The following is a 13210-nucleotide window of genomic DNA, read 5'->3' as shown; positions in this document are numbered from 1 at the left end:
TCATTATGATAGTTATAGTAAGCTATACTCATGATGATAGTTACAGTATGCTATACTCATTATGATAGTTACAGTACACTATACTCATTATGATAGTTACAGTACACTATACTCAGTAATGACGTGGTCTGTGGTCGCCAAGGCGACGCGAGGGGTAAGGAAGTAGTAGACAAATGGCTTCAGCCCCTCCCCCCACCTCCATCCCAAGCCCTCTGTACAGGCAGGTCCCTGTCTGTCACTAATCCTTATCCTTAAAGGGAAATGCAGTCATTGTGGTACTGTAGCAGCTGGCTAGTTATGGGTCCGAGGAAGCACTCCCACTGGGGAGTTAGGATAGCAGCTAGGACAATTTTGATCTGTTTGATGTTAAGGGGCAGTCGTCAACTGAAAGGTAAGGAGGATAGCAGATGTGGTGAGAGAGAGAGAGAGGGTTAGAGAGAGAGAAAGTGAGAGAGAGAGGGTTAGAGAGAGAGAGAGGGTTAGAGAGAAGCCAGGGGGAGTGAGATTTAGAGAGAGAGAGGGAAGTGAGGGAAGTGAGGGGAGAGAGAGAGGGAAGAGAGATAGAGGCTGAGGTAGTTTAAAAGCCAATAAATGCAGGTTCAGCAACAGCAAAGCTCCCCAAGGATGCCAGGCGCTGTTGTACCTCCAGAATGCACAGGAAAATGGCTGCCGAGGTAAACAGAATCCTGACCAGAGTGAAAACGATATGCTTGTCATTCTATAAGGACTTTTATTACATTTTATTTTCACACGCTCATAAGCATATTATAAGCTTGCTATTACAGCATTAAACCGTTGAGCGGTCTCCAACTGGGTTCACTTTGGGGGTAAATACATTTAGTTTGTCAAGTGACAATGTTCCTAAAGCTCTCACTCCCCGAAGATAAGTTATGTCATCATTGTGCCTACAGTCAGTTGTAAGCTCCACACACGGACAGAAAGCATTTGTCCACAGTCCTGTGTGTGAAACCTGGTATTGGCCCTTAGCTAGAGAGTCATTAAACAGCTAAATTCCCCTCAGTCCCAGTCAGGGCCAATCACATTTCAATTCGGGGGGGGGGGGTAGGAATGACCGTTGAGAAAAAGCTAGTGTGGAAAGAGCTTTTTACTGACACAAACAGAGACCAACTGGTTTCTTACGGAGTTGAAGACATAGTTTCAGTTTAGCATAAGAACTACCTAGCAACACCATTAACCTTTTATATTACTGTCATTGTTGTCCAATCACATCTCTGATTTATACAGTTCCCACCTGAATAGTCAAATTCCCAACAACGGCAACATCAGTTTTGTATCTAAGAACTAGCTACCAATACCATTTCTCATCTATCCTGAACATATAGTATACTACTGTATCAACAGAAAATTCTGAGGCAGATGGACAAGGCAAAAGCAACACAGTGAGAAAGGCATTATCCTTTCCCGAAATCGTCAAAGGAATACATGGTTGGCAGATGGTTTCAATGGAGGAGGCAGAAGTGGATACTTTTGCATGAGACGAAAAGGTGGGAGGGATTACACGGAAGGGAAAGCATCAGTGAGAGTGGAGAGGTGGCGAAAACCAAGAGCATTCTCAAGGAGCCTAATGTAGGGTTTAGGTTTGCTCTGTTGTAGGGTTTAGGTTTCCTAATGTAGGGTTTAGGTTTACTCTGTTGTAGGGTTTAGGTTTCCTAATGTAGGGTTTAGGTTTACGCATTGAAGAGTATGTATGGGGACGGCTACTACAACGAAACAATATGCTGGTGGGAGTCTATGGTCAAACAGGAAGCCAGATAGGACCCAAACCGGGGTGTATTGGGTCTGTTCTGATGATGAGCTTGACACACACACACACACACACACACACACACACACACATAAACTGAGTGTACAAAACATTAAGGACACCTAATCTTTCCATGACATAGACTGACCAGGTGAATCCAGGTGAAAGCTATGATCCCTTATTGATGTCACCTGTTAAATCCACTTCAGTCAGTGTAGATGAAGGGGAGGAGACAGGTTAAAGAAGGATTTTTAAGCCTTGAGACAACTGAGACATGGATTGTGTATGTGTGCCATTCAGAGGGTGAAGGGGCAAGACAAAATATTGAAGTGCCTTTGAACGGGGTATGGTAGTAGATGCCAGGCGCACTGGTTAGTGTCAAGAACTGCAACGCTGCTGGGTTTTTCACGCTCAACAGTTTCCTGTGTGTATCAAGAATGGTCCACCACCCAAAGGACAACCAGCCAACTTGACACAACAGTGGGAAGCATTGGAGTCAACATGGGCAAGCATCCCTTTGCAAAGCTTTCGACACCTTGTAGAGTCCATGCCCCAACGAATTGAGGCTGTTCTAAGGTGAAAAGGGGGGGTGCAACTCAATATTAGGAAGGTGTTCCTAATGTTTTGTACACTCAGTGTATACACACACACATACACACAGACTGCAAAGAACATGCCAAATAAGGATTCCTTTTATTTTCTAGAGCTGAGATTTAGAGTAATTTGATACTACATGGTTGGTTGGTTTGGTTTCTGAGTGAGAATACAAGAAGCAGACTGTCTCTTCATCAATAAACTGCAGAGGACATCTTAGTAGAATACGATAGGGTTAGAGGTCATCGAGCTCTATCACACGAACCACCACTGATCTGAGAAGCCTGAAGAAAAACGCAGAACTTAGCGTTTTCAGAGCGCGTTCTACCTTTTTTCGGTGGATGAGTCACCACGGCAATCGCATTAACGTTTCCCAGGAGATTTCTCCATATGCAATGACTGAGTATGGCTGGCCGGGAGAATACAGATGAATCATAGCATGATAAAACACTTATGCTAAAGCTATAAATAGCCCTGCAGAGGAAAGTTGTGGATTGCAGTGGCTGCAATGGCAGTACTGAGGTTGAATAAATAATTTCATTGAATCTGTTCCCCGGTTTCCAGTCACCTTGTGTCCTTCTGATGATTTAAGACTCCCCTTTAAGACACCCCTTTAACACTCCCCTTTAACACTCCCCTTTAAGACTGCCCTTTAAGACTCCTCTTTAAGACTGCCCTTTAAGATCCCCTTTAAGACACCCCTTTAAGACACCCCTTTAAGACACCCCTTTAAGACTCCCCTTTAACACTCCCCTTTAACACTCCCCTTTAAGACTCCCCTTTAAGACTGCCCTTTAAGACTGCCCTTTAAGACTGCTCTTTAAGACTGCCCTTTAAGACTGCCATTTAACACCCCTTTAAGACTCCCCTTTAAGACTCCTCTTTAAGACTCCCCTTTTGCTTCCTGACTGAAAGAACAGCCTCTGGACAGACATAGGCTACAGGACACACAGAGAGCTTCGAAGAGCAAGATATAGGACACACACATTCATCCCTTCATACAATGAGACAATATATGAATCGTACATGTACACTGAGTGTACAAAACATTAGGAACACCTTTCATAAACTGAAAGAACAGCCTCTGGACAGACATAGGCTACAGGACACACAGAGAGCTTCGAAGAGCAAGATATAGGACACACACATTCATCCCTTCATACAATGAGACAATATATGAATCGTACATGTACACTGAGTGTACAAAACATTAGGAACACCTTTCATAATATTGAGTTGCACACCCCCCCTTAAAGACTCCTCTTAGGAGTCTTTGAAAAGTGTTCCTAATGTTCCAAAACATTAGGAACACCTTTCATAATATTGAGTTGCACCCCCCCCCTCTTTTGCCCTCAGAACAGCCTCAATTCATGGGGGCATGGACTCTACAAGGTGTCGAAAGCTTTACACAGGGATGCTGGCCCATGATGACTCCAATGCTTCCCACAGTTGTGTCAAATTGGCTGGATGTCCTTTGGGTGGTGGACCATTCTTGATACACACGGGAAACTGTTGAGCGTGAAAAACCCAGCAGCGTTGCAGTTCTTGACAGACCAAAAACGGTGCAGTGAGGGAAAAAAGTATTTGATCCCCTGCTGATTTTGTACGTTTGCCCACTGACAAAGACATGATCAGTCTATAATTTTAATGGTAGGTTTATATGAATCGTACATGTACACTGAGTGTACAAAACATTAGGAACACCTTTCATAATATTGAGTTGCACCCCCCCCTCTTTTGCCCTCAGAACAGCCTCAATTCGTTGGGGCATGGACTCTACAAGGTGTCGAAAGCTTTACACAGGGATGCTGGCCCATCATGACTCCAATGCTTCCCACAGTTGTGTCAAACTGGCTGGATGTCCTTTGGGTGGTGGACCATTCTTGATACACATGGGAAACTGTTGAGCGTGAAAAACCCAGCAGCGTTGCAGTTCTTGACAGACTAAAACCGGTGCAGTGAGGGAAAAAAGTATTTGATCCCCTGCTGATTTTGTACGTTTGCCCACTGACAAAGACATGATCAGTCTATAATTTTCATGGTAGGTTTATTTGAACTGTGAGAGACAGAATAACAACAAAAAAATCCAGAAAAACGCATGTCAAAAATGTTATAAATTGATTTGCATTTTAATGAGGGAAATAAGTATTTGACCCCTCTGCAAAACATGACTTAGTACTTGGTGGCAAAACCCTTGTTGGCAATCACAGAGGTCAGACGTTTCTTGTAGTTGGCCACCAGGTTTGCACACATCTCAGGAGGGATTTTGTCCCACTCCTCTTTGCAGATCTTCTCCAAGTCATTAAGGTTTCGAGCCTGACGTTTGGCAACTCGAACCTTCAGCTCCCTCCACAGATTTTCTATGGGATTAAGGTCTGGAGACTGGCTAGGCCACTCCAGGACCTTAATGTGCTTCTTCTTGAGCCACACCTTTGTTGCCTTGGCCGTGTGTTTTGGGTCATTGTCATGCTGGAATACCCATCCACAACCCATTTTCAATGCCCTGGCTGAGGGAAGGAGGTTCTCACCCAAGATTTGACGGTACATGGCCCCGTCCATCGTCCCTTTGATGCGGTGAAGTTGTCCTGTCCCCTTAGCAGAAAAACACCCCCAAAGCATAATGTTTCCACCTCCATGTTTGACGGTGGGGATGGTGTTCTTGGGGTCATAGGCAGCATTCCTCCTCCTCCAAACACGGCGAGTTGAGTTGATGCCAAAGAGCTTGATTTTTGTCTCATCTGACCACAACACTTTCACCCAGTTCTCCTCTGAATCATTCAGATGTTCATTGGCAAACTTCAGATGGCCCTGTATATGTGCTTTCTTGAGCAGGGGGACCTTGCGGGCGCTGCAGGATTTCAGTCCTTCACGGCGTAGTGTGTTACCAATTGTTTTCTTGGTGACTATGGTCCCAGCTGCCTTGATATCATTGACAAGATCATCCCTTGTAGTTCTGGGCTGATTCCTCACCGTTCTCATGATCATTGCAACTCCACGAGGTGAGATCTTGCATGGAGCCCCAGGCCGAGGGAGATTGACAGTTATTTTGTGTTTCTTCCATTTGCGAATAATCGCACCAACTGTTGTCACCTTCTCACCAAGCTGCTTGGCGATGGTCTTGTAGCCCATTCCAAATCCCTGACATCCTTGGAGAGCTCTTTGGTCTTGGCCATGGTGGAGAGTTTGGAATCTGATTGATTGATTGCTTCTGTGGACAGGTGTCTTTTATACAGGTAACAAACTGAGATTAGGAGCACTCCCTTTAAGAGTGTGCTCCTAATCTCAGCTCGTTACCTGTATAAAAGATACCTGGGAGCCAGAAATCTTTCTGATTGAGAGGGGGTCAAATACTTATTTCCCTCATTAAAATGCAAATCAATTTTTAAAAAATGTTTACATGGGTTTTTCTGGATTGTTTTGTTATTATTCTGTCTCTCACTGTTCAAATAAACCTACCATTAAAATTATAGACTGATAATTTCTTTGTCAGTGGGCAAACGTACATAATCAGCAGGGGATATAATACTTTTTTCCTTCACTGTACTACCATACCCCATTCAAAGGCACTTCAATCTTTTGTCTTGCCCATTCACCCTCTGAATGGCACACATACACAATCCATGTCTCAACTGTCTCAAGGCTTAAAAATCCTTCTTTAACCTGTCTCCTCCCCTTCATCTACACTGATTTAAGTGGATTTAACAAGTGACATCAATAAGGGATCATAGCTTTCAACCGGTATTCACCTGGTCAGTCTACGCTCAGTGTTTACCAAGGTGTTATATGAGACACATCAACTTGTCAAGCATGTAGAAACTGTATAAACTGTGTTTCAGTGATGTTACACTCAAGCAGATTTTGATGACATGGGGATGTATCCTTGGCACAGTGTAATATTGTTCTGTGTAGTGTGTCTCCAAGATATAGCTACAGACGTAGGATCTTAATTTGATCACTGTTTTGTTGCTGAGAATTTTCCTGCACTGCAGGACATGTAGATGAGCTTTGTGATTTACATAAATTCACTCAAACCCACACTAACACACATTACTGAAAACCCACACTAACACACGTTACTGAAAACCCACACTAACACACGTTTATGTTAAGAGTATTTAACTTTTCATGTAGCCTACTTTTGTTCAGCTAATAGCCTAACCACTGATCAACATTATGGACTAAACGTAAAAATCCTGTTGCTGCAGGATTATTTTTGCTGTGACAATACAGGTGAAATTAAGATCCTACATTTGTATCTCTCTATCTTTCATAATTTGGTGTAAATGGAAAAATGAGCCTTAGGCCTATAACAACAGCATAGTGGTGCTAAACATGGCTTCAAACAAAGTGTGTGTGTGTGTGTGTGTGTGTGTGTGTGTGTGTACACACACTAGTATTAGTCTCATAGCTACCAGTGGTTAATAGACTGATGTACTTGGTGAGAATATAACATTGGGCTGCTGTAGCACATTATAGCGTGGAAACATGAAGCCATTCCTCTCTATACAGCTCATACACAGACATATAGCAACCACTGTCACCATGAAGACAATCTCGTGTCCAACCACAAATAGTTCCCACCCAAAACATCAGCCCTCTGCTGATGAGCTAATGTCTACAAACAAAGAGCATAGGGCAATGACCTACACCTGTGTCTAGCTGTCAGAGAAAACCCAAAACTACAAATCTCTTTACACTCTTATCCAGAGCAATTAAGGGTTATGTGCCTTGCTCAAGGGCAAATCAACAGATTTTTCACTTAGTCAGCTTGGGGATTTGAACCAGCAACCTTTCAGTTACTGACTAAACCCTCTTAACCACTAGGGTACCAAATTGTTGTTTTGAATTTGACAGCTCGACGGGGACAGATAAAGTGAATGCACACATAGAATCACAGAGACTCCCTACTGTATTTCTCCGTATTCAGGTAGGGTGTTCAGGCCTTGGTGTAGGCCTATAGGCCGTTGCATACCAACAGAACCGAAGGTCCCAAAATACAATTGACCAACAGGGCACAGGATTTATTTGACACTTACACCTAGTTATTTTCAACACACGAAGGCCATAGCCTTACAATATTTCTCATCCGCCCATGAAAGCGCTTTGAGCTGAGAACTGTCATTTGTGTGTCAGAGCTCCCAATAATTTTTTTGTCTTCGCTATTCTGTTGTTGTTGTTGACTGATCTATCATAATGATGCAGCTAGACCAGTCAATAATAGGCTAAGTATATGGCCTGTACAGGAATATGTGTGTGTGGTCTCGTTTCCATGACAACATTGCGATTTAATGCAGGCCATCTAATAAAGGAAATGGATAGGTGTGTACAGAATGAGAATTAATAGGATAGAGTAGAAGGAAAAACACGTATGGATTCTATAGTTCTATATTCTGTATTATTCTATAGAATACCCTACCGATGCTCATTTTTACGAGTTTATAATGGCGGTGATCCTTCACAAATAACTGATTTGTCTATTGTGTAAATTATCTAATGCATAAACGAGGCCACACATGTATATTACATGGATATTACTCTAGAAAAGTAGCATACCATGCTGTGATTAGGCCTATTCATATATAATATTTCGTCTAGATATTTCGTCTACATCGTGAATTTATTCCCGTCCACATTATTATAAAGCCAACATCATGTCGCGTTCTGACAAATGACGCGGCATTGCAAACCCAACACATGCTCAATAGCTTACCTCATTGTTTTTCTCCTATTCAATTAGACGATGACATGAAGAAATTGATATATAGCGGTGTTTCCCTCTCAGACCGTTTGTAAAGCAGAACGTTCAAATTCAATATAACTAAAAGATAATACGCCAATGTTCACCGATTATGTATGGCTGTCGGCAATGCAGTCAGTCTGCTGCTGAAATACAATGCGAGGATCCGAACGTTTTCACTTTCTCTCTCAAAAGCTTTTCACTCCGTTTATTCTCTTGCATCCTTAATTCCATGTTCAAATGATGGTCGCGGTTGTCTCAAGAAGACGGGAGATTGTGGTTGACAGCAGCCTCCGAGTTGCCATATTTCCACCGTATTCGTGGTGTTTTGGCAAGGTGGAGATTTTATGAAATAGTTGACAACAGCATGCGACCGGTCCAATGCTGCCCCCTTGAGATGACCACCTAGAACAGCATCATCATCTCCCTCTATACCAGAACAATGGAATTATATAATAAAATCACTTATAGTCTACCCTGCATAAATCGCATTTATATCACACACCTTTTCTTTCCGAATCATTACATAATTTCAACACACCCAAAATAAACTTTGGAATTTCAAAATGTCAATCGAAAAGAGGACAAAAAGTCAGTCTCAAAGATTTGAAGGATTTTCAGTCTTTACTGTCAAAGAAATTAGTACTGTATTCATAAGTGTTGTGACGAACTAAAACATTTTACATTCACGCTGAATGGTTGTGTTCTGCGTCAGTTTTCATACACTCAAACAAAGACCCAAACAAGGACAACAACTTATTATTTTAAGAATTTTTTATTTGAATATTATTCCATCATGGTTACACTGTTATGGTCAAACATCTGCATATAATCCAATCATTAGGTTTGGAGCTGCAAAGAAAAGGGCTACGTTCAGGAGGCAAACGTTTTGGAATGTTGCTGATATAAATGTAATGAATAGTGCTGACACGATTCTTTATCCTACATGTCAGAAAGGTCTGATTGTTCTACATAGTATATTTCTATCTGAACGTTCCACAATGTTGTGCCCTGCTGAATGCAGCCCAGGTATAACAATGTCATGCATGCTCTGGACACTTTTTAAATAACTTTTTTATTACTATAAAACAAACCCCTGATGAATGACCAGTCCAGTCCAGACATCACCAGTGTGGTACAGATAACTCTTGGTGCGATTACTTTTGGCAGGCTGTGAGAAAGATTTCAATATGCATGACATGTTTTGTTCATGGATATTCCAAGTAAACAAGAAGCAGGAGTCAAGGTGAAAAGGTCAGTATGGTAGCTAAGTCACAGGTTTAAGATGGTTCTCTCTCCTTTAAGCCTTGGAGTGATCAAAAACGGCTGTAAATATCACAGAGTGGACCTTTAATAAGCCTTGGAGTAGTGATTCCTTGCAGGTGGCATAAAGTAGGGTAGCATTACCAAGCCAAACCGAGCTGTACTGAGCTAGTCTGGTTACACTTCCACCATAGTTGATGGAGCCATGCTGAAAAGGACCAAGTGAAAATATAATAATCGAGCCAGCACAGTACGGTTTGGTTCGGCACTATAGTGTGAAAGGGGTATTGGAGAGGAAACAATTACAGTGCAATGGTCTGATTAGTGCAAACCTCTTATTTACAGAACTAGTTTGAGACAGGAAGAGAAGGGAGACTCAGGAAGGAAGTGACCTTGGCAGCAGATAATATATAACAGTGTAGTCCAAATATGTTTGAAACAGAGGCTGGTGGGAGGAGCTATAGGAGGCCAGGCTCATTGTAAAGACTGGAACGCAATTAATGGAACGGTATCAAACGCATCAAACATATGGAAACCATGTTAGACTCCATTCCATTAATTCCATTCCAGCCATTACTATGAGCCCGTCCTCCTATAGCTCCTCCCACCCGCCTCCTGAAACGAAGTTCTACTTTAGCTCTGTCAAGCACAGAATAGCCTCCCAAAATGATGCTTTTCAACAGGTGTAAATAATTATTGATTGTTCATTGAATAATTATTTATTTGTTTTTAAAGGGCTCTTTGAAATGCCAGTGTGATACTTTATCATATTATAGTTTGCAGAGTAATGAAGTCGTTGTTATGACACATGCAATACCTCAGGAAGCCAGACGGTGGCAGCAGAGTTTAATATCGTCATATTTCTATGTAGCCTCATAGAATTCATCCGCACACTTGGCCTAGTAACCAACTGCCTGGGGTAAACCTGCTGCATTCATTGTAAAATACACATCACAAGATGAAATATTGTCATTTTACTCTATCAGCTTCAGTTGGAACCAAATGTATGTGCTTTCAGTATAGACCAAATGCACATCATCAATATAAATCTCTCTTTGTCTTTCCAAGGCGGAGTGGTATCTGTAGCAGGCCAGATAGGCTGCCATTGATATGGCATAGGGAAGAAATTCAACTCCTGCTTTTCTATTGGTTTCCTGAGCTGTGAAATATACAAAATAAAGGAGAAAGACAGAGCGATAAAACCAAAACAACATGTACTGCCTGTTGTATCCCCCCTCCCCCAACAAGCCAATCCTATGAACTGATCTAGGATCAGCTTGTCCTCCTTAACGATTAATGGGGGAAATGCAAAACCAGGGGCGGGTCTAAGGGCAACTTCCTCCTACTCCAATAAGCTCATTGGGATCCATGTACAGGAAAGCCTCTGGGAGTGCTCCTTCCCTACCCGCCCCCACCCTACCCCCACCCACCCTACCCCCACCCCACCCTACCCCACCCTACCCTACCCCACCCTATCCTACCCCACCCTGATCCATAAAGAAACTGCATGTATGTCTCACACTATTCGCCACTGCATGACACTCATGTCCTTGCCCCCAGTGGAAACCAGGCAACTGTCGTCAAACAGGAAGTTCACATTGGTCACATGACTGCTGTGTCCGCCATAGACATGACTGGGAGCCTGGAAGGAGAAATAAAACTCAACCAATGGGCTCATATAATCTTTACAGGCTCTTCTCAATTTATATATCTAACTCATTTTTGTATCTTACCCGGAATTGGGAGCAGGGGTATGAGAAAAGGCAGACTTTTCCAAAGTCGTCTCCTGTGACAAGCAGCTGCTTCTCATTGGATCTGGAGACTGCGTTGATGTCAGTCCCGTCGGAGCCATCAGGCCATAACCCTGTGGACCAGAGAGTTACAGTATCGGTCCCATTATGTTATATTCTCTTCTCCCTGCACTCTGCACACAATGTGAATGGCCTTATAGTATGGCTGATGTCACACAGCCAGCCCAATTATTGGCAAAACAGCTGATCTGATTGGTCAAAAGACCAATTAGTGGCGAAAAGATCAGAATTGGGCTGCCTATTTAAATGCAGCCTATGTCTCCAGCTTCTTCAACAAGTAAATTATCCAGCTACTTCAACAAATAGATTCTCCAGCTGCTTCAACAAATAGATTCTCCAGCTGCTTCAACATTCCTCACCAAAGACTTGGAAGCCCAGAGTGCATGTGGAGGTGGCCCAGGGGATGTCCCGGGTGGTCTCCACACTCACCACCTGTTTGCACACAGACGGGATCCCTGGAACGACATACAGCTGATTGAAACGGGGAGGTGCTACCTGAACTTGTCCAATAAGAACACAGACTTTAATTTTCCGTTTGAATGAACATGACAATACTTACAATAGAGTATCTCATAGTCTCCTGAGTTGGACACCAGGTACTGAGAGTCCACTGACCAGTCCAGATGGGTGATGAAGCTGGAGTGGCCCTGAGAGACAGAATGAGAGAGACAGAGAGAAACAGAGAGAGAGACAGTGAGAGAGAAAGAGATACAGAGACAGTGAGAGGGAGAGAGACAGTGAGAGAGAGAGGAGAAAGAGAGAGAGTGTGTGTGTGTGTGTGTGTGTGTGTGTGTGTGTGTGTGGTGTTTGTATGTGTGCGAGAGAGGGGATGGAAGGTAGCGGGAGAGAGAGAGTAGAGGAGAGAGAAGAGAGAGAGAGATGATGGGAATCAGCTATAGTCGGAATGGATGACTCAGCTTGTTTTAAACCATAATGCACTAGGGCTGTTGAGTGTGCGTAATTTAGCATGTCCTCCTGGTGTGATGCTGAGGAGAAGAGGGGGTAGGTCTTAAAAATAAAAGGTGCTCACCGAGCACTTCCCCAATCTGCTGTACTTCCTGCCACCGTTCCCCACTGCGTAGATATAGATGTAGTTATCGTGAGAGCCGATGGCCAGGAAATTACCATCTAGGAATAACAACAGGAGATGTAGGTTAGAACAGATACTGTGGCCTGTATCAGTATTACTGTTAACCTGTAACTGTTAGGAGTTCTCTCACAGCAGGCCTACCGTAGACCTCTTGGTATCACTTTACAGAAGGCAGGTTATAATGCATTATGATGCAGCTATAAAGCATTATAAGTATAACCCCCTTGTATTTTCTTACAACCATCTGATAACGATCATGACTAGATAACAGCCATTTAATATTCCTGACTAGATAACAGCCATTTAATGATCCTGACTAGATAACAGCCATTTAATGATCCTGACTAGATAACAGCCATTTAATGATCCTGACTAGATAACAGCCATTTAATATTCCTGACTAGATAACAGCCATTTAATGATCCTGACTAAATAACAGCCATTTTCATTTAAAAGATGTACTATAAATATGAATCCTTATGAGTCATTATAAAGCCTCATACATGCTTATAACAAGTAGCCTAATAAAGCCTATAACAGCACTTACCTGGAGCAAAGCGGACAACAGACAGCTGTTCATTTCCATCAGTGTGCACTGTGACTAGATCCTTAGAGTCGGTATCCAGCACCAGCCACCTGTATGATGGAAGACACCCATCCTCTCATCATCAAAAGCATACTAACACATCACATCTCTCCTGTAGTTTCACAAAGCCCACTTTGAGACTCCTATTGTAATGAAAAACACTATACAGATGATGATTATTATTATTATTATTACTGGTAGATCTCTATGGTTTCTTGTGATGGAATTGGCATAGTGTGATTCTCCTCAAGCACCACTTTGTCACCTGCCGGTCTGCGTTCCTATAGCAACCACTGCTCCAGAGGGATGGAATCCAGCAGACTGGGCCGCGTCCTGTCCACAAAAGAAAACAAAAAGGAAGTCT

At 42.8% G+C, this 13210-nt stretch overlaps 2 protein-coding genes across 7 annotated transcripts in view; both read right to left on the bottom strand.

The window, feature by feature from the left end:
- The window catches only part of LOC121539034 (ena/VASP-like protein), a 48109-nt gene extending 39632 nt beyond the window's left edge, over positions 1-8477 (bottom strand). The window contains exon 1 of the mRNA XM_041847225.2: positions 8070-8477. Within this exon, the coding sequence (XP_041703159.1) occupies positions 8070-8074 (5 nt within the window). The 5' untranslated portion in view covers positions 8075-8477. The remainder of the gene's footprint in view (positions 1-8069) is intronic.
- A 2358-nt stretch (positions 8478-10835) lies between these two features.
- Positions 10836-13210, bottom strand: part of eml1 (EMAP like 1) — a 95947-nt gene continuing 93572 nt past the window's right edge. For all 6 annotated transcript variants that reach the window (XM_041847230.2, XM_041847231.2, XM_041847232.2 and 3 more), the window contains 7 exons: positions 13112-13179; positions 12808-12896; positions 12201-12298; positions 11730-11817; positions 11530-11625; positions 11093-11223; positions 10836-11001 (listed from right to left, as the gene is read on the bottom strand). In XM_041847230.2, the coding sequence (XP_041703164.2) occupies positions 10876-11001; positions 11093-11223; positions 11530-11625; positions 11730-11817; positions 12201-12298; positions 12808-12896; positions 13112-13179 (696 nt within the window). In that variant the 3' untranslated portion in view covers positions 10836-10875. The remainder of the gene's footprint in view (positions 11002-11092; positions 11224-11529; positions 11626-11729; positions 11818-12200; positions 12299-12807; positions 12897-13111; positions 13180-13210) is intronic.

The sequence above is a fragment of the Coregonus clupeaformis genome, chromosome 21 (genome assembly GCF_020615455.1).
Source record: "Coregonus clupeaformis isolate EN_2021a chromosome 21, ASM2061545v1, whole genome shotgun sequence".
In the NCBI taxonomy this organism is placed as follows: Eukaryota; Metazoa; Chordata; class Actinopteri; order Salmoniformes; family Salmonidae; genus Coregonus; species Coregonus clupeaformis.
Note: the sequence above shows the minus strand (reverse complement) of the source record. Positions and strands in the feature narration are given on the sequence as shown.